The sequence below is a fragment of the Rutilus rutilus genome (genome assembly GCF_951802725.1).
Source record: "Rutilus rutilus genome assembly, chromosome: 10".
In the NCBI taxonomy this organism is placed as follows: domain Eukaryota; kingdom Metazoa; phylum Chordata; class Actinopteri; order Cypriniformes; family Leuciscidae; genus Rutilus; species Rutilus rutilus.
In genome coordinates, this window is record NC_140215.1 from 43,746,017 (window position 1) to 43,765,180 (window position 19,164).

The 19,164-nt window shown below is 42.2% G+C and overlaps 1 protein-coding gene across 4 annotated transcripts in view; it reads right to left on the reverse strand.

Moving 5' to 3' along the window:
• Nucleotides 1-1,486: 1,486 nt before the first annotated feature.
• The window catches only part of ranbp2 (RAN binding protein 2), a 57,781-nt gene continuing 40,103 nt past the window's right edge, over nucleotides 1,487-19,164 (reverse strand). Inside the window, exons 20-28 of one of the 4 annotated variants that reach the window (XM_084422210.1) lie at nucleotides 14,311-14,499; nucleotides 13,963-14,040; nucleotides 12,401-12,567; nucleotides 12,211-12,319; nucleotides 11,226-11,312; nucleotides 5,707-5,870; nucleotides 4,619-4,892; nucleotides 3,359-3,693; nucleotides 1,487-2,504 (exon numbers count right to left, since the gene is read on the reverse strand). In XM_084422210.1, coding sequence (XP_084278336.1) covers nucleotides 2,199-2,504; nucleotides 3,359-3,693; nucleotides 4,619-4,892; nucleotides 5,707-5,870; nucleotides 11,226-11,312; nucleotides 12,211-12,319; nucleotides 12,401-12,567; nucleotides 13,963-14,040; nucleotides 14,311-14,499 — 1,709 coding nt within the window. In that variant the 3' untranslated portion in view covers nucleotides 1,487-2,198. Of the gene's footprint in view, nucleotides 2,505-3,358; nucleotides 3,694-4,618; nucleotides 4,893-5,706; nucleotides 5,871-11,225; nucleotides 11,316-12,210; nucleotides 12,320-12,400; nucleotides 12,595-13,962; nucleotides 14,041-14,310; nucleotides 14,500-19,164 lie in introns of all 4 variants that reach the window. The other 3 variants (XM_084422209.1, XM_084422208.1, XM_084422207.1) reach the window with 3 other exon arrangements.

A 19,164-nucleotide genomic window follows, 5' to 3' on the forward strand; every position in this document is an offset into this window, starting at 1 on the left:
GAGAATCTCTCCAGATACTTCGTTCATCCAGATCCTTCGTTCCTTCATACAGAATCTCTCCAGATCCTTCATTCCTTCATACAGAATCTCTCCAGATCCTTCGTTCCTTCATACAGAATCTCTCCAGATCCTTCATAGAGAATCTCTCCAGATACTTCGTTCATCCAGATCCTTCGTTCCTTCATACAGAATCTCTCCAGATCCTTCGTTCCTTCATACAGAATCTCTCCAGATCCTTCATAGAGAATCTCTCCAGATACTTCGTTCATCCAGATCCTTCGTTCCTTCATACAGAATCTCTCCAGATACTTCGTTCCTCCAGATCCTTCGTTCCTTCATACAGAATCTCTCCAGATCCTTCGTTCCTTCATACAGAATCTCTCCAGATCCTTCATAGAGAATCTCTCCAGATACTTCATACAGAATCTCTCCAGATCCTTCATTCCTTCATACAGAATCTCTCCAGATCCTTCGTTCCTTCATACAGAATCTCTCCAGATCCTTCATAGAGAATCTCTCCAGATACTTCGTTCATCCAGATCCTTCGTTCCTTCATACAGAATCTCTCCAGATCCTTCGTTCCTTCATACAGAATCTCTCCAGATCCTTCATAGAGAATCTCTCCAGATACTTCGTTCATCCAGATCCTTCGTTCCTTCATACAGAATCTCTCCAGATACTTCGTTCCTCCAGATCCTTCGTTCCTTCATACAGAATCTCTCCAGATCCTTCGTTCCTTCATACAGAATCTCTCCAGATCCTTCATTCCTTCATACAGAATCTCTCCAGATCCTTCGTTCCTTCATACAGAATCTCTCCAGATCCTTCATAGAGAATCTCTCCAGATACTTCGTTCATCCAGATCCTTCGTTCCTTCATACAGAATCTCTCCAGATACTTCGTTCCTCCAGATCCTTCGTTCCTTCATACAGAATCTCTCCAGATCCTTCATACAGAATCTCTCCAGATACTTCGTTCCTCCAGATCCTTCGTTCCTTCATACATAATCTCTCCAGATACTTCGTTCCTCCAGATCCTTCGTTCCTTCATACAGAATCTCTCCAGATCCTTCATTCCTCCAGATCCTTCATTCCTTCATACAGAATCTCTCCAGATCCTTCGTCCCTACAGATCCTTCTTTCCTTCATACAGAATCTCTCCAGCTCCTTCTCTTTAGTGCAGCCCACTCAAACTCAGAGGCCATCAGGTTTAGATTTTTCTTCTGTTGGTGTTTGCTAGAATCCATAATGCCATGTATCAGAACAAGAAGTCCAGGACCTCCAGCAGAAAAATAAGCCCACAACATTAAAGATCCAGCAGTGTATTGAACCGTTGGCATGGGCGTGTCTGACAACTGAATATGCTGGAATTGGATTTTGGATTTTTTTTTTCTTTAAACACTCCCAAACAACATGTGATGTCAGAGCAGTTTGATTTTAGTTTTGAGGCTTTCTGACCCCAAGAAAAAACAGTCCATCCAGACAGGTTTACAATATAAACACTTTTAATAGGCTTATCTTATGGAAGATGGATTCATGATGTCCTCGCTTATTTAAATTCACAATTGTGAACAAAAAATATAGTGTACTTTGAAAATCAGTATGCTTTGATATTTAATCAGTACATTTTTGGTCAGTTTCATGTAGGTCTTACCTATGAAGTACAGAGAGAAAAAAATGAGTGGATTTACTGAACAAATAATGACTCCTGACCTCTGCTGGTTATACAGCGGTATATTAAATACTGGTTACCAGTTTTCTTGAAACAGTGAAACTCTTCTGAATAAAGTGAAGCCAAGCTGCTCTATTTCTCCTGTAGTTGTATTCAATGTTTTATCATCAGTAATGACACTGTATAACTAGTGAAACGCAAGCTGGCAGATGTTTATTTATGTTCAAAGCCAACCTTGAGAAAGTCCCTGTAAACTCAATCCACATCGAGGTAACTCTGGGGTAAACTCAATCCACATCGAGGTAACTCTGGGGTAAACTCAATCCACATCGAGGTAAATCTGGGGTGAAAAAGTGTTCATAAAAGTAACTTTTTTGCAAAGCATACATTTTATTAACTAATGCAGTCTAATACAAACAGGACAAAAATAAAAACCACTGCATGTACAAAATCTCTCAAACATTTACACAAAAGTTCTGGGAACATAATGTCTAACATGAACAGAAGTTTGCCAAACGTAGAAAAGTTTACAACTGTCCACAGTCTGAGACGGTGATGGCTTTAGTGGGTTTGCCGTCCTTAGTGCCTAGCTCTGCTATTCTCTTCACCACATCCATGCCTTCTTTGACGAAGCCGAAAGCCACGTGCTTGAAGTCCAGGTGTTCTGCTTTCTTGAGTGTGATGAAGAACTGCGAGCTGTTGGTGTCTCTGCCGCGGTTGGCCATGGACAGCAGTCCCGGGCCCGTGTGCCTCACGTCGAAGTTCTCGTCCTCAAACTTCCCTCCGTAGATGGAGCGTCCTCCCGTCCCGTCCCCGCTGGTGATGTCGCCTCCCTGAGAGACAACAGAAGATAATTCACCTTTGTGCGTTAACAGCCAGCCTATAATGGGAAAATCCACCCACTCATTTTGTTATATTCTCCATATAACATCCCACTACAGTTCCCACACCTGTACAACAATTCACAGATGATCATGACAGAACATGCTAATCCATAAGTGGAATTTAAGTTAACTCCACAACAACTACAGTACATAAATTCTCTCCATCAGTGACCCCGGTTCGAACATGTAAGGCTGAACATCGCTACTGACAAGTTTCTGACATTTTGGCTACTGTGAGATTCTCCAGTTTTGTTATTAAGTAACCGAAGCACGAACTGTACAGGCTCCGCCCTCTCCTGGAAAGGGGGCGGGGAGCAGCACCTCATTTGCATTTATTATTGCCAGCGTTTTCCCCCAAATGATCTGTGGGGTATTTAGAGCTGAAACTTCACAGACACATACTGGGGACACCCGAGTCTTATATTACATCTTGTAAAAAGGGACATAATAGGTCCCCTTTAAAATCAAATTGAAGGCTTTTTTAAAGAATCTAAGAGAATTTTTTTTCTCTTAGATTGGTCCAAAACAATATGACCGTAAAACCCACAATTTCAACCGTCACAGTTCAAATAACGCAATGAATGATAATGCAGACTCGCTCTCTGACAGTAGATGGCGCTTATGAAACAGCAGAAATACAGCGGTTACCCCGGTAAACAGAGCATCATGATTACTGTTTTTTTAGTCCCCAAAATGTAAGACCTCTTGAAACGATTTTTACACTTAGTGCGAACATATTTAAGGCCTTAAATGTTATGATTTTTTAAGGAGACATGCAGTGTTTTCAGATGGTGCGGCCTCACCTGACACATGAAGTCAGGGATGATCCTGTGGAAGACGGAGCTCTGGAAACCGAAGCCCTTCTCGCCCGTGCAGAGAGCCCGGAAGTTCTCCGCCGTTTTGGGAACGATGTGAGCGAACAGCTCCATGACGATTCTCCCAGCCGGCTCGCCATCGACAGCCATGTTGAAGAACACCACAGGGTTGGAGTCTCGTGAGTGCGCCTCGGCCACGGACACCTGAGCGCAGTCGGCCCGTGACATGAGGCTCTGGCAGTCGACGAACGCTCGTCTGAAGGACTCGGCCAGCTCTGGAGTCTTGAACTTGGCCGCGAGCTGCTCCACCTTCCCGTCTCCCTCTGTTTGTGGGAACACACACATGTGAACAACACTGCCCAGCACAGTTTACACTACGGCTGTCAAATAAAAATACATTTTTGAATATTCATCGAATTTAAAAAAATCCTGCACATTCTAATGCGAAAAACGTGCATTTGAATTTTGGTGTGTCGAGAGGCCCGCGAGACATGATGACGGCGTTACTGATGCGGTTTGTGTTTGTTAGCTTATCCAGTACACAGCGCAGTGAGAAAAGGCTTCCTGCTGACGACAACCCACTCAGTTGGAGGCAAAAACCGTGCAACGACACACTTACACATCGGTCAGAGCTGAGTGTGTGTGTGTGTGTGTGTGTGTGTGTGTGTGTGTGTGTTCATCAGCTGGAAGCATTGCCAACAGAAAGCGCTCAGCACTCGCTCAGATCAAGTAGAGCGTCTGGTGTGTGTGATGATCTATATGTAGATGTAGGGAGTACAAGTGGATTGTTTCTGAATGCCAGTTTGCTGTTGTGTGTTCATGTAGGTCATTACGCTGTGTGTTGAAGTGTTTTCTCTCAGGTTACTGATGCACGAACAGTTTTATGCACTACTGTAACCTAATTTTCCTTGCATGCACATTAAGGAAATTACATTTCATTTAAGAACAATTGTTTCAAAAGGTAATGCACTTTAAAAGTTTTCTTTTTTTTTTACAGTAATTTAATTTCCAAAAGTTGCAATGCATGATTTGGTTTATAATTGCTTATTGCGCTCGCTTGCGCCCTCTTGTGGGCATAGTAGACAATACAGTACTCTTCCCCTGTAACATTAAGAATTGCCTAATATAATTAATAAAGAATTTGAATATAATTAGAATTTTGCCAATATTTAAGAAAGAAATTTGAGTTTATCTTTTCCTCCATTTTGCCAGCTCTAGTGTCCAGCGGATGCGGTGCGAGGGCTGTACCTGAGTAGTCGGTGGCGGTCCACACCAGCGCGTTGGCCGAGGTGTTCATGGGCTTGAGCTCGATGCTCTGGCTGATGGTGTGGTTAGCACAGACCTTCAGCACCTGCTCGCGTCTCATCAGCACACGGTAACACTTCTTGACGGGGTGGAAGAGGATCTTGATGTCTCCCACGCCGCGCTCCTTCCACTGGTTGAGCTCGCGGTCCCAGCGGTAGAGTTTGGTTCTTTCTTTGAACAGGATCTCCTCATCCTCCTCGCCAGACTTCACCTCCACCTGCAGGAGTCACGTCAACACGTCAAGTCAGCTACCTGTATAATACCCATCTAAGAGGGAGGCTAGTGCCCCCTAATGGCGAGGAGAAGCATAACCTCGAAGTGTAACCGTTACTGTTGCTACAAGCTCAAACACAGGCTCTGACAAAAATAAAGTTTTATAAATGTTAAACCTTTAAGAAAAGGGATGAGACAATTCTAAATTATATTTAGATTAATTTTAAAATGTATGCTTCAGATGTTTAGATGTTTAGAAAACTCACTCTCTTAGATGGCGCTTGTGGAACAGCAGAAATACAGTGGTTAACCCGGTTAGATCTGTAAACTAAACAGCGCTGCACTTCTTAACACGATCATATATAATCATATAACTGTGAAAGTGTGGGTGGTGTGGCGCAATGGATAAGACACATGCCTTTGGTGTGAGAGACCCGGGTTCGAATCCACTGTGAGACACCAATGTGTCCCTGAGCAAGACACTTAACCCCTAGTTGCTCCAGAGGCGTGCGACCTCTGACATATATATATAGCAATTGTAAGTCGCTTTGGATAAAAGCGTCAGCTAAATGAATAAATGTAAATGTAAATGTGAAAGCCTGGGCCTGTAGAAGGAGCGACAGCATCATGTTTTTACTGTGAAACTTGCAGCGCTCACATTTAAGTAAAGCATAGCCGTATTTAATCATAGCCTCTTCTCCTTCATTGATATTTCATAAGCAATAACATTAAACAATGTGCTGCGCTTCAGCAAACACACTGCGCATATAAAACTCAGATTAATCGTGCGGCCCTGGATCCACCTCACACACACTCACCTCTGGCAAGGACACGATCGGCTCAAAGTGGATCTCCTCATTACGGGGAGATTCGTCATCACTGCCCTCCTCTTCTCCTTCATTGTGTGCTTCCCCTCCTTCATTTCGCACTGGTGCACTACCGAAGACCGTGGCACCGGCGTTTGACCATGCAAAATTAGCATCTACAGAAATAAACATGAGTGTGTGAAAACACTAAAAACATTACACTGCCAAAAGCTATACTGACAGCAGCATCTCCCCCATCTCGAAAGAAAAAACACATCATGAAATGTTTTTTCTCCAAAACACGTCGGCCACAATTATTGACACCCCTAGAATTTTTTATGAGTAAAATATCTCTGAAGTATATTCCCATTAATATTTACCTTTATTTAGCACACCAGGGGGACTAGGAACATGACATTGTCCAGCTATGACTTCTTGTTTCACAGGAGTTTAAATATGAGGAAACACAAAGGCCAGATTCCCTGAATCATCCATCACAATGAGTAAAACCACAGAATATAGTTCTGATGTGCAGCAAGAGATTGTTGAGCTTCTCAAAATAGAAAGTGGCTGTAAGAAAACAGCTAAAGAATTGAAAATCCCCATTTTGACCATCAGGTCAATAATTAAGAAGTTATAATCAACTAAAGATGTGACGAATCTGCCAGGAAGAGGACGTGTGTCTATATTGTCTTAATGCGGTGAGGAGGAGAGTTTGAGTGGCCAAAGACTCTTCAAGGGTCACAGATGGAGAATTGCAGAGATTACTGGAGTCTTGGGGTCAGAAAGCCTAAAAATAATGATCAAACAACCCCTACATCCCCACATGATGTTTAGGAGGGTTTCAGGAAAAATCCTCCTCGCTCCTCCAGAGATAAACTCCAGCATATTCAGTGGTCAGACACGACTGGATCTTCAGAAGGGACCGGATTCTATGATCAGATGAAACTTAAAAAGGGCTTTTTGGCAGCAAACCCAGCAGATGTGTTTGGAGCACACAGGGATGAAGAGTCCCCCATGCCTACGGTTAAATACACTGCTGGATCTTATATGTTGTGGCCCATTTATTTGCTGGAGGTCCTGGACATCTTGTTCAGAAACATGGCATTATGGATTCTAGCAAATACCAACAGATCAAAAATCAAAACCTGACGGCCTCTGCTAGAAATCTTATAATGGGCCGTGGTTGGATCTTCCATCAGGACAACGGTCCAAAACAAACATCAAAATCAACACACAAATGGGTCACTGAGCACAAAATGAAGCTTCTGCCGTGACCGTCCCAGTCCCCTGACCTGAACCCTTTAGGAGAGGAGTGGCTGAACTGAAGAGAAGAAGCACCAACATGAACTTGTGAATCTGCAGGATCTGGAGAGATTCTGTATGGAGGAATGGTCTCTGATCTCTGGTCAGTTATTCTCCAAACTCATCCGGCATTATAGGAGAAGACTCAGAGCTGTTATCTGGCAAAAGGAGGTTGCAGAAAGTATTTAATAACAGGGAGCCAATAATTATGGCCAGCGTGTTTTGGAGAAAAGCATTTATTTCATAATGTGATTTACCCCCCACTTTCAGTTCTTTTACTTAAAGGTTACATTTTTGCAAAACATTTTTTAATGAAAGATCAAAATGATAAACAATGCAGATTTATTTTTTACAGCCATTTTTGATCACATTTACCAGGGGTGCCATTAGTTCTGACCACCACTGTAACTAACCCTAAACCAAACCCTAACTCTATATATAAGAACATGTAGTTACTGAACATTACTCAGTACCTAGAGTAAGTACAATGTAACCGTCACCTTAAACTAAAGTGTAACCGTTTAGGGCCAGCGCTGCTGTTTATACAGGAAGGGGTGGGGCTTCCCGGGAGCTCTGCCGGGATAGGCCTGACTGTATAGGGCTTCATGGATGACCACACAAGAGTTTCCCATAGTGAGACGGAGCGAGTCGACCGAAAGAGAACCTGAAAAACACTGTTTCGTTTGTATCTTTGTTCTATTGTTTTTATTTGTACTTGCTAGTAATTCTATTATTTGTCCTCATTTTATTACTGACTGATTACGTGTCTTTTATAATGTTTTACATTTAAATTTAATTAGGCTAGTACTTTTTACCAATCTTTCATTTGAAAGTCACGTGTCTAGTATCTGTAAAACTGCATTTTTCCATCTTAAAAATATCTCTAAATTACGTCATATGCTCTCATTGACAAATGCGGAACAATTAGTTCATGCGTTCATGAGCTCAAGGCTAGATTATTGTAATGCTCTACTGGGTGGTTGCCCTGCACGCTTAATAAACAAACTACAGCTGGTCCAAAACGCAGCAGCTCGAGTTCTTACCAGAACCAGGAAGTATGACCATATTAGCCCAGTTCTGTCAAAACTGCACTGGCTCCCTATTAAACATCGCATCAATTTTAAAATATTGCTGATTACTTACAAAGCACTAAATGGTTTAGCTCCGCAGTACTTGAGCGAGCTCTTAACGCATTATACTCCTTCACGTCTATTACGATCTCAAAATTCCGGCCAGTTGATAATACCTAGAATATCAAAATCGACTGCTGGCGGTAGATCCTTTTCCTATTCAGGGCTCGAAATTAACTTTTTTACTTGGTAGCACTGGTGCTCCCAACTTCAAAAAGTTAGGAGCACCAGCAAAAATTTAGGAGCACCCACCAAAAATTAAGGAGCACCACAACTACAAATTATATATTAACAGATTTTATTTCATCCTGTGGCCAAGATTTGAAATTTGGTCTTCTGGCTCTATATCATCTCACCCCGATGATATTGGCACATGATTTGTCATTTGACATAAATTTAGTGAAGGCAAGCTCTTCTTTGGCGATGGTGTATGCGGTGTTATATTCATAGACAGTATGGTTATTTGACGTATCCTGCCGATTAAAAGCCTTAATAATCGAACCTGATGAACCTGATTTGTTTGCCACACACCTGTCCCTGCATTTTTTGCTGGGCACTTGGCACTCTATTGCTATTAATATGCTGTATTAATCTTTGTTAATCTTAGTTAATAAAAATACAGCTGTTCATTGTTCATTAATGTTACTTCACAGTGCATTAACTATGTTAAAAAAATATATAAAAAAAATCAATAATGTATAGGCTATTAGTAGCCCAAATGTTGCAATTAACATGGTTAACAAATTAACAAAGTGCAGTTTTTTTTAATAGTAGGCTACAACTGTGTTAACTAGAATTTAATAAGTGGAACATTATTGTAAAGTGGTACCGATTTGTTATACACCGATTCAGACGTCTCGTGAGTGTGTTGGACAGATCAGTTGTTTTAACCATTCATTAAAGTGAATCGGTTCAAATGAGTCATTAGTTCGCGAATCGGAGTGTCATAGTGGAAGTGTAGCATACGGCAAGCGTTGTGTGATTATCCCGGTAGTTTATTTTTTTGCACAATTCACACTCCACGGTAATTTAGGAGAAAAAAAATCTCCGAATGCTCCACGTGAAACTTCGGTCTTCCGCCCCTTTTCTATCGTGTCAAATGATTTTGATTAATATGCGCGAGGGAGAGAGAGCAAGACAGCGCTCGTGTTGTTTGAAGACGTGAGAGTGCGCGCGCGGCCGGGGCTTTCTCTCGTCAAGCGCAGCAGTCACTCACGCACCGATCAAAGGCTTTGGCGGCCGCCAAAAAAAATCAATGCAGGAAAAACCCCGGGATTGGTTATATAACGTTGGATAGAATGACGGTCCGGCCATCGCGTATCAGCGCACATAAGGTAGGCTACACACTGTGAAGTAATTTGCAAACGTTTTTAAGAGAAATGAAAACAGGTCGCACCACAACCATTATTTGCACTCGCACAAATGCTCCCAAATATATTTTTAGGTCGCACAGATTAAATTTCAGGAGCATATGCGACCAAAATGGTCGCAATTTCGAGCCTTGCTATTTAGCACCAAAACTCTGGAACAGTCTTCCTACCATTGTCCGGGAAGCAGACACACTCTGTCAGTTCAAAGCCAGATTAAAAACATCTCTTTGACCTAGCTTTCACATAATACATTATAGACTTCTATAATTCAATGTTAGGCTGCATAGATTAGGTCAGCCGGAACCGGGAACACTTCCCATAACTCCTGATGTACTCGTTACATCATGAGAAGAATGGCATCTACGCTAATTTTAGTGTCTTTGTTTATCCCGAGGTCTTCCCGCAGCCTGCCGGATCCAGGCCATATCCAGATCTGATGAAGGACCTTCGCCTGGACTGATGACAACGCAGTGCTGAAGTGCCAACTAGTCTCTCCCTATGGAGGATCCCTCTACCACTATACAGATAAGGCGTTGTCGGGAAAATTTGTTTCGCGTTCCTACCCCAAAGCAACAAAATAAAATAAAATTCTTTATCAAAATTTATAAGGAAAGACAAGTACTTTGTTTAGGCTTGGCTTGTAGGGAATTCCAAACCTGCGTATTTTCAAACGCACATAACTATAGAACCCATTCTAAATGCGCATGTGACCGCCATCAGCGTTTCTCACAGGTTCGCGTTTAAAGTCTGTGTAGAGAGAATGGTGTCGTCTTAGCGGCCCCTAATTTAATAACAAATGATCATTGCGACGGAAGCAAATCAATCAAAACTAACTTTAGATGGAAAATAACTTAACTCTGCTATAAAGCCAAAACAATCTCTGTTACCTTAAATTATACACTTATCTCTGTAAAGCTGCTTTGAAACAATCTACGTTGTTAAAAGCGCTATATAAATGAAGATGACTTGACTTGACTTTTTGCTGTAGTATCAAAATTGGTAAAATACAGGTATCAGTGAGCAAAAAAAAGAAGAAAAGAAAAGAAATGTAAGTAGGGCTGTAACGATTCCTCGATTAAAGTCGAGTCCTCAATTTAACAAAATCCTCGATTGCAATTTACCCGTGTGGAGTAACCAGCAAAATACCGGAAGAGGCGCTTTCCAGACGAGAATCCACCAACCGCATTATTACACCGTTTTCTAAGGCTCCACGATCTCTGTTAACTAATGACCCATATTGTAAAGTGTTAGCTATTTGTATTTTAAGTCATTTTATTTTAAAGGCTGTTGTTCACTTGGATCTATTTTTATTACCACAATTTTGCCATCCGATTTCTCGATGGAATAATCAGTAGACTACTCGATGACTAAAATAACCGATAGCTACAGCGCTAAACGTTAGCATCGGCATCAGTGCATCCCGAACTGAGACGTCCTGTCCATGTGTGTTGATGAGAGCAGCAGTTCACCCCTCAGACAGTACGTGTGTCCCTCTCTCTCCTGAGCTCTGGCTGGGACTACACCTTCAGGCTAGATTTCTCATTCTCAATATGGAATAGTCCCCCCCCCCCCCATCATAATTTCATCATTTTTCGCTCAGCCCTGTTAGACAACTCAACAGAAAGAATTGTGAATTTGACTGCACTTCTTTATTATGGTAAATATAATCTAATGAATCAGTCAGACACACTGGTTTAACACGGGTTAAGATGTAAACAGAACTCACCTTTTTTGCCAAAAGCAAATTCTCCTGAAGTCTTTGCCAGGTCTGCAAATGTAAACGCACTCTCAGATGCAAAAGCAAAAGTAAGACCTGCTGGAGAAGAGCAAAGACGTCAGACGAGAGCGAACACAATCATTCAGACTTTGAATGAACGTCCCTGAGCTTCACTCTCTGACCCCGGGCTGGACTCCCACATGTCAGAGAAGCAGTGGTTATTATATTAGCCCACTTCCCCAAATACAGCATATCCTGTCTGATTAGGGCTTACAGATGATGGTGTATTATAGAGAAGAAACTGGTTCAACTGATATCATGGTTTCAGTGATGTTTTATCATATCTATACTGAGGAAAGAAAAAGCAGCATCCAGTTCTAATAATAAAAATGTTCCTTATTTTTGGTTAGAAACACTTAACTTGCATTAACCTGAACCAAAGTAATAACGGTCTTATCGTCGTGTCAGTGTGTTTTCATTCAGTGAGTTCTGCTCTCTTGTTATAATCAATGACCGTCTATGCTGCAAGATGAACCTCTTATTTATATATTGTTTGCACTGTGTAATGATGAAAGCATTCGGGAGAGTTTGCAGACATGACTGTGATTGGCTATCTTTTATACAACATGAGATGATCTAAATCTAATGCTGTAATCAACACCGTTCACAATAAATCATCTCTGCAGCTGTAAGAGTAGAAGTTTAGTTTTCAGAAGAGCTCCACGTGTAGAACTTATGTCATATGCAAAGTTGTCAGCCAATCACAGGCATGTCTCCTTTCAGTTATCAAACGTGTCAGCCAATCACAGGCAGTGATTCTGGAAACTATCAGTGTTCTGGAAATGGTTTTTCATGAAATCCTTCTTTAACACGACAGATAAACGGCCCTCTGCTGCTCTGCTCTTACAGTCTCTAGCCGTTAAACTGGAGTGTGTCCAGGGCAGCGCTGCTGTAGGAGTGTAGCGCGGACCCGAGCATCGGAGGACACCTGTACCTGCAGTGGAGCTGGACTCGCTCTCGCTGCTCCTCTTCGTGGAGAGGTCAATGGGGTCAGTGCTGCCGTCCGCAGGAGGCTCTTCCGCTGCTGCATCATGGGAAGGCCTCTGTCCAGAACAAGACACACGAGTCCACATGAGTCCGACTGCTTATCACGTCTCATGTCACTGTTCAGAAAGTCCTCTGACCTGAGTGTGCTGCAGTGTGTGTAGCTCTGCGCTGAAGTCGTCGGGTCGCTCGGAGTCGGAGTCGCTGCTGACGCCGCAGAGGAAGGTGGGCGGCAGCTTCAGGCGTCTGGCTCTCTGCTCCTCGTCTGCAGTCGGCTGCTTCTCCCACACTAGTGTGACCTCAGAGTCTGCAGACACACACTCTCCATCAGAGTCTGCAAACACACACACACACACACACACACACACACACTCGCTCTCAGCGCTGATAATCCATGACAATAGCTACTTATGGCACACATTCTAAAAACACACTTTGGGATTAGAAAGTGGTTGTGTTTTAACACCCTGGAGTTGACCGTAGCGCTGGCGCAATAGCCTCGCTTTTTTTCTTATCAGTGCGAAAGACTCAAATAACTCCGTCGATTTTTGTCACATGTATATATAATTCAAAACTGTTAAATGTCTACTTTTACTTGTGCACACAAAAACAAAATGTTGTGATTTTCGCAAAAATAAAGAAAATAAACATGATGCGCGTTTACCGTCTCTCTCATATTTATTTATTTGTGTGAATTTTAACTAGAAAAATCACAATTAGATTCTTCCCCAGATCAGGCCGTGTACAGTAGTTGTTTTATACAGGGACCAGATGCCACTGATGAGTCCTGCTGACTTCAACATTCACACGAGTCTCTGTACATGAACATGGTAAAGTGAAGCAAACACCTTGGATATGACAGGTATGGCGATCAGGAACTGTTTCAGGAAAGGCACGAAGGTGTGTGACTGTTCATGTCTCGGTTTAGATCAGCCTGTTCAATAATGGGCCTTTTTGTCCTTTGTATCTTAGGACTGTGTTGTGTTGTAAATAAATCTAAACAATCAAAAAGCCATTCTTTTAATCTCTCCACATTATTTTTGCAAGTTCCCTCACATTCCCACCTGATAGGGCCATTATGGGAGGGTCTTTGTCTTTCTCAGGTGTGAAACACATCAATATTCATGATGATTCACACCTCCTCGCATACAGCTTTCTTACTCAAAACTTACAAAACATGTCTTACAAATTTTAAATCATTATGTTTTATGTGATTGAGTGGGCACGATGATTTTCAGTTTTGAAGCAAAAATTCAAGGCTACATGATACAATTTTCAAAAGTCTTGTGAACAATCAGTAGAGAAATGTGTAACATTTTACCATTTATTTGATCCCCACTAAATGTTGTTTTTCACTTAAATGCTCAGATTTGATAAAATTGTGCACTAGTGATTTTTCTAAATAACTTTTGCTACTCTATTATCCTCTAACCTAATTTATAATAGTATTTTTTAGATTATGAATAGATTTATTATTAGATTATGAATATAGCCTTCTCTTACTGTGGCAATTTAAATCTTTGCAAATAAACATCTTAAGAAATTTGTTTTTTCAATTCCCCTTAAGAGGCCTGTGTGTGAGTGCACGACTCTTGGGTGAGGTTTAACCACCGGGGGGGCGTGGTCAACGGGAAATCACCCAGAGGTGACGCCCCCCACCCCTGTGGAAATAGGCCTGCCACCACAGCTGGAAAAAACCTACCGTGATCCGACGCCCCGTCAGCTCCGTCCGGATACAGCTTTCCTTTCAGATTCCTCACTGCGGTTTCAAAATCTTCATCTGTGCGACACAGAGAGAAAACAAACGTGAAGCACGATTAACCACACGGTCGAGGCCCAGACACCTGCACACTGATCTGACAATCATTCTTTACAGCCGTTTCAGAGTTAGTCAAACTTTAACAGTATTCACAGCTTCTAATTAAACAGAAGCACAGACCCCGATAGTTCTGGACAGATCTGTTCTCAGAGCATCTGCAGCTTCAGACATGTGCTTCACTGTTACAGGGGACAGAAACCAGACTTTACTTCAATACAGTTTAGATCTTACCATCATTGTCATCGTCACTGATGTATCCTGGGACGTTTTTGTAACAGAAGAACGCAGGAGGAAGCATCAGTCGGGCGGCCAGTTCTGCCTGCTCTCTCGTTGGGTTACGTTCAAATATAATCTCAACATCATCATCATCATCTTCATCACACGCGTCCGGAGCATTCTTCTGTTCTGACCCAGACGAAACTGTGTCAAAAAGAATATGAAAAAGAATAGTTTCAGCTAATGCAACAACAGATGTTCAAGACAAAGTTTGGAACAACACGACTGAAGCTTTCAGAAGCAAGTCTTTAACAAATCTGAAACCGAAGAGCATGTAACAGACGCCACAAAACCCCTCATACGTCTCATCTAGCGTCTGCAGTGACGACATTTCACACCAAACATTAGATCAATAATAAAGACACACACATGCAAACACTCATGCTCCTGATCAGACTGTGTGGAAAAAAGAGCATCCAACCAGAAATGTAATCCACACATTTTTCCTTAACTGCTCAATTACATACAACTCTGAATCAAACTAAATCAAGGCATCAACAGCCACTGCTGCCATTTAACGTCATGATGTAACGGAAGCAGCATCACATCTTTTCTTCCATATTATGATGAATGTCAAATTCGATCAGATTATAAAAATAAAATAAAAAGTAGGGCGGTGCTTGGTTCTATTCACTGCTTGTTGATTGGATGTTGAGATGTGGGCGTGGCTCTCGAGTGTATGCAGATGAGCGGGAGCTGATTGGAGAAGACCTGTGTACATCACCAGAGCTACACGTAAACTACAGCATAAGAATGAGGTAGGAAGCAACGACAGGTTTAGTGAAATCAAATCTCACTCACCATAGCATGCAGATCCACACACGATTTGTTAGCTGGTTAGAAGACTCACAACATCCAACTAGTACTTAAAGCCGAAAGAATACTTCAGTTATCCGTTTGCCATCTGAGCATGTGATGGGAACTGAGTGTGCTAACTGATAACAAGTGTGTTCAGAAGGTACAAGTCAAGAAGCGTTTGTCCTGAACTTGATTTTGAAAGAGTACAGAAGATGACTCCTGGTCAGTGTAGGAGCCATGTCCACACTAATACGTTTTTGTTTGCCCTGTGTATCATCACCTTCAGAAACACTCTACTGTGTTCAAAGAGCCAGCTGGAAACACAAGCACAGCCCAGGCGTAACTGAAGGCCTTCTGTCCTGTTCTGCACAAACATCTCATCGCCAGACAGTTTCAATCCTATGAAATCCAGTTACTCTTCACTGACAAAATTACACAATAGGTACCTGCATTATTCCTCTGTTAAATACAGAGAGATATGGCATGAACTGGACAGTGAAAGTAAAGCAACTTGGAGAAACTTCAAATAGCATTGAGAAGAACTTCCCAAACAAGAAGGATGGGTGAAAATAAATATATATTTCTCGATTTTAATTGATCTTTTAGTCTACGCTGTTTTCAGTGGATGAACAGAACATTGTGTCGACGCTTCCCATTACAGCAGCAAAAAAATACATCAGTCAACATCAGAAAGAATGCTGAAAACTACAGAACAACTTACTGAAATCAATCTCATGTCTCATGTAAACCATCAATCAGTGTTTCAACCTCGGAAAGACATCAATAAAACAGCTGGAGAACAATGCCACGTAACGTCACATTAACCTCAGAAAATAAGATGTTTTTCAATAAATCCTTACATTTTATTTAAAACCAACATTTCAATGTTTATATTTCAAAAAACAAATTGAAGTAGAAACATAATTCTGTAATTATAAAGTTATAAAGTTTATAAAAATTATAAAGTTTATTATAAAAAAAACTCCTTGTGTGTAATGTGTTTATACAAATCAGTTCATTTTAACCTTCAATTAGTGACGTCCAGTTCGTGAACGGATCATTGTTTTGAACCGAACCAGTTCACCAAATCAGACTGAATCGAACGTACTGGTACAGCGGTTCTCGAGTCAACAGTTCTCGAATCGAACGTACTGGTACAGCGGTTCTCGAGTCAACAGTTCTCGAATCGAACGTACAGGTACAGCGGGTCTCGAATCGAACGTACAGGTACAGCGGGTCTCGAATCGAACGTACAGGTACAGCGGTTCTCGAGTCAACAGTTCTCGAATCGAACGTACAGGTACAGCGGTTCGAGTCAACAGTTCTCGAATCGAAAGTACAGGTACAGCGGTTCTCAAGTCAGCGGTTCTCGAGTCAACAGTTCTCGAATCGAACGTACAGGTACAGCGGGTCTCGAATCGAACGTACAGGTACAGCGGTTCTCGAGTCAACAGTTCTCGAATCGAACGTACAGGTACAGCGGTTCTCGAGTCAACAGTTCTCGAATCGAACGTACTGGTACAGCGGTTCTCGAGTCAACAGTTCTCGAATCGAACGTACTGGTACAGCGGTTCTCGAGTCAACAGTTCTCGAATCGAACGTACAGGTACAGTGGTTCGAGTCAACAGTTCTCGAGTCAACAGTTCTCGAATCGAACGTACTGGTACAGCGGTTCTCGAGTCAACAGTTCTCGAATCGAACGTACTGGTACAGCGGTTCTCGAGTCAACAGTTCTCGAATCGAACGTACTGGTACAGCGGTTCTCGAGTCAACAGTTCTCGAATCGAACGTACTGGTACAGCGGTTCGAGTCAACAGTTCTCGAGTCAACAGTTCTTGAATCGAACGTACTGGTACAGCGGTTCTCGAGTCAACAGTTCTCGAATCGAACGTACAGGTACAGCGGTTCGAGTCAACAGTTCTCGAGTCAACAGTTCTCGAATCGAACGTACAGGTACAGCGGTTCTCGAGTCAACAGTTCTCGAATCGAACGTACTGGTACAGCGGTTCGAGTCAACAGTTCTCGAATCGAACGTACTGGTACAGCGGTTCTCGAGTCAACAGTTCTCGAGTCAACAGTTCTCGAATCGAACGTACAGGTACAGCGGTTCTCGAGTCAACAGTTCTCGAATCGAACGTACAGGTACAGCGGTTCTCGAGTCAACAGTTCTCGAATCGAACGTACAGGTACAGCGGTTCGAGTCAACAGTTCTCGAATCGAAAGTACAGGTACAGCGGTTCTCGAGTCAACAGTTCTCGAATCGAACGTACAGGTACAGCGGGTCTCGAATCGAACGTACTGGTACAGCGGTTCTCGAGTCAACAGTTCTCGAATCGAACGTACAGGTACAGCGGGTCTCGAATCGAACGTACAGGTACAGCGGGTCTCGAATCGAACGTACAGGTACAGCGGTTCTCGAGTCAACAGTTCTCGAATCGAACGTACAGGTACAGCGGTTCTCGAGTCAACAGTTCTCGAATCGAACGTACAGGTACAGCGGTTCTCGAGTCAACAGTTCTCGAATCGAACGTACAGGTACAGCGGTTCTCGAGTAAACAGTTTTCGAATCGAACGTACAGGTACAGCGGTTCTCGAGTCAACAGTTCTCGAATCGAACGTACTGGTACAGCGGTTCTCGAGTCAACAGTTCTCGAATCGAACGTACAGGTACAGCGGTTCTCGAGTCAACAGTTCTCGAATCGAACGTACTGGTACAGCGGTTCTCGAGTCAACAGTTCTCGAATCGAACGTACAGGTACAGCGGTTCTCGAGTCAACAGTTCTCGAATCGAACGTACTGGTACAGCGGTTCTCGAGTCAACAGTTCTCGAATCGAACGTACAGGTACAGCGGTTCTCGAGTCAACAGTTCTCGAATCGAACGTACAGGTACAGCGGTTCTCGAGTAAACAGTTTTCGAGTCAACAGTGCACAAGCGGTTTCTTTCGGACAAATTCGATACGGAGAACAGCTGAGCTGCAGATACTGAGCATGCGCGATAGCACCGTCTGACCCGAATGGTTTCTTTCGTACAACAGATGCTGTGCTGATACTATAAGCACGGGTGAACCAAAGTCTTGAATGAGGGGGTGAATTTGGCGAAATGTACGTTTAATTAGTTTAAACTAGTTTTATTAAACATTTTAACATGAACATGCAACAACTTTTCAGTCAAAACATGTAAATGAATTTTGCTATTTATGATAGCTTTATGAGCTGGATCCTGGTTTCTGTAAAAAAGTTGATGACTATACTCACTTTATATCTTTAAGGCGTGTAAAACATCCGCGTTTGTACATCACTGCCTGTATTGGGTGCTTTTACAAAACGTTAAATGTAAGAAACTTGATGATGATGGCTATAATTATTATTTAACTGAAGTTATGATTACACATTACTTTATTTGAACGTGTTTGAATGTACAGGTGAATGAAACGAACTGTCTGAAAGAACCAAACCGTTTTTTTGTCTCCTCTACAGAGTCTGATCTCTGTAGTATGTCAGAAAAATGTGCCACGTCTGTTTTAATGTAAATTCTATTGATAAAAAATGTATATGATTACAATTTAGAGAGAAATAATGCAGCCCTATCATGTATCTTGACCACTGCGTTTAAGACAGTAAAGAAGAGCAACCACATCATAACTGAAATCCAAATAGGCCAAATAGCTCTTTGTTATTTACTACATCAACAGAAGCAGCCGTCCACAATGTTGGAAAGCGTCTGCTACCTGTACAATATATAGCAGAGACAAAAAACCTTGCAACACCACATCCCAGTAACCACACCTGTTGGTGTCACATTTCAAGATGGGAAAATAACTTTACAAGACACTCCCTGCTGAATACTTTAAGGACTTTGAAGCCACTGGTCCACTTTAATTGTAAATTCTGCTAAAGTTTCAAACAAACAGCTAAAGGTTAGCCAATTTCAGACCATGCAAACATTCTGATTGAGGCCAAGGAAACAATATTTAAGTTATCACATCATTCAGCCAAGGTCAGGTCTCCCG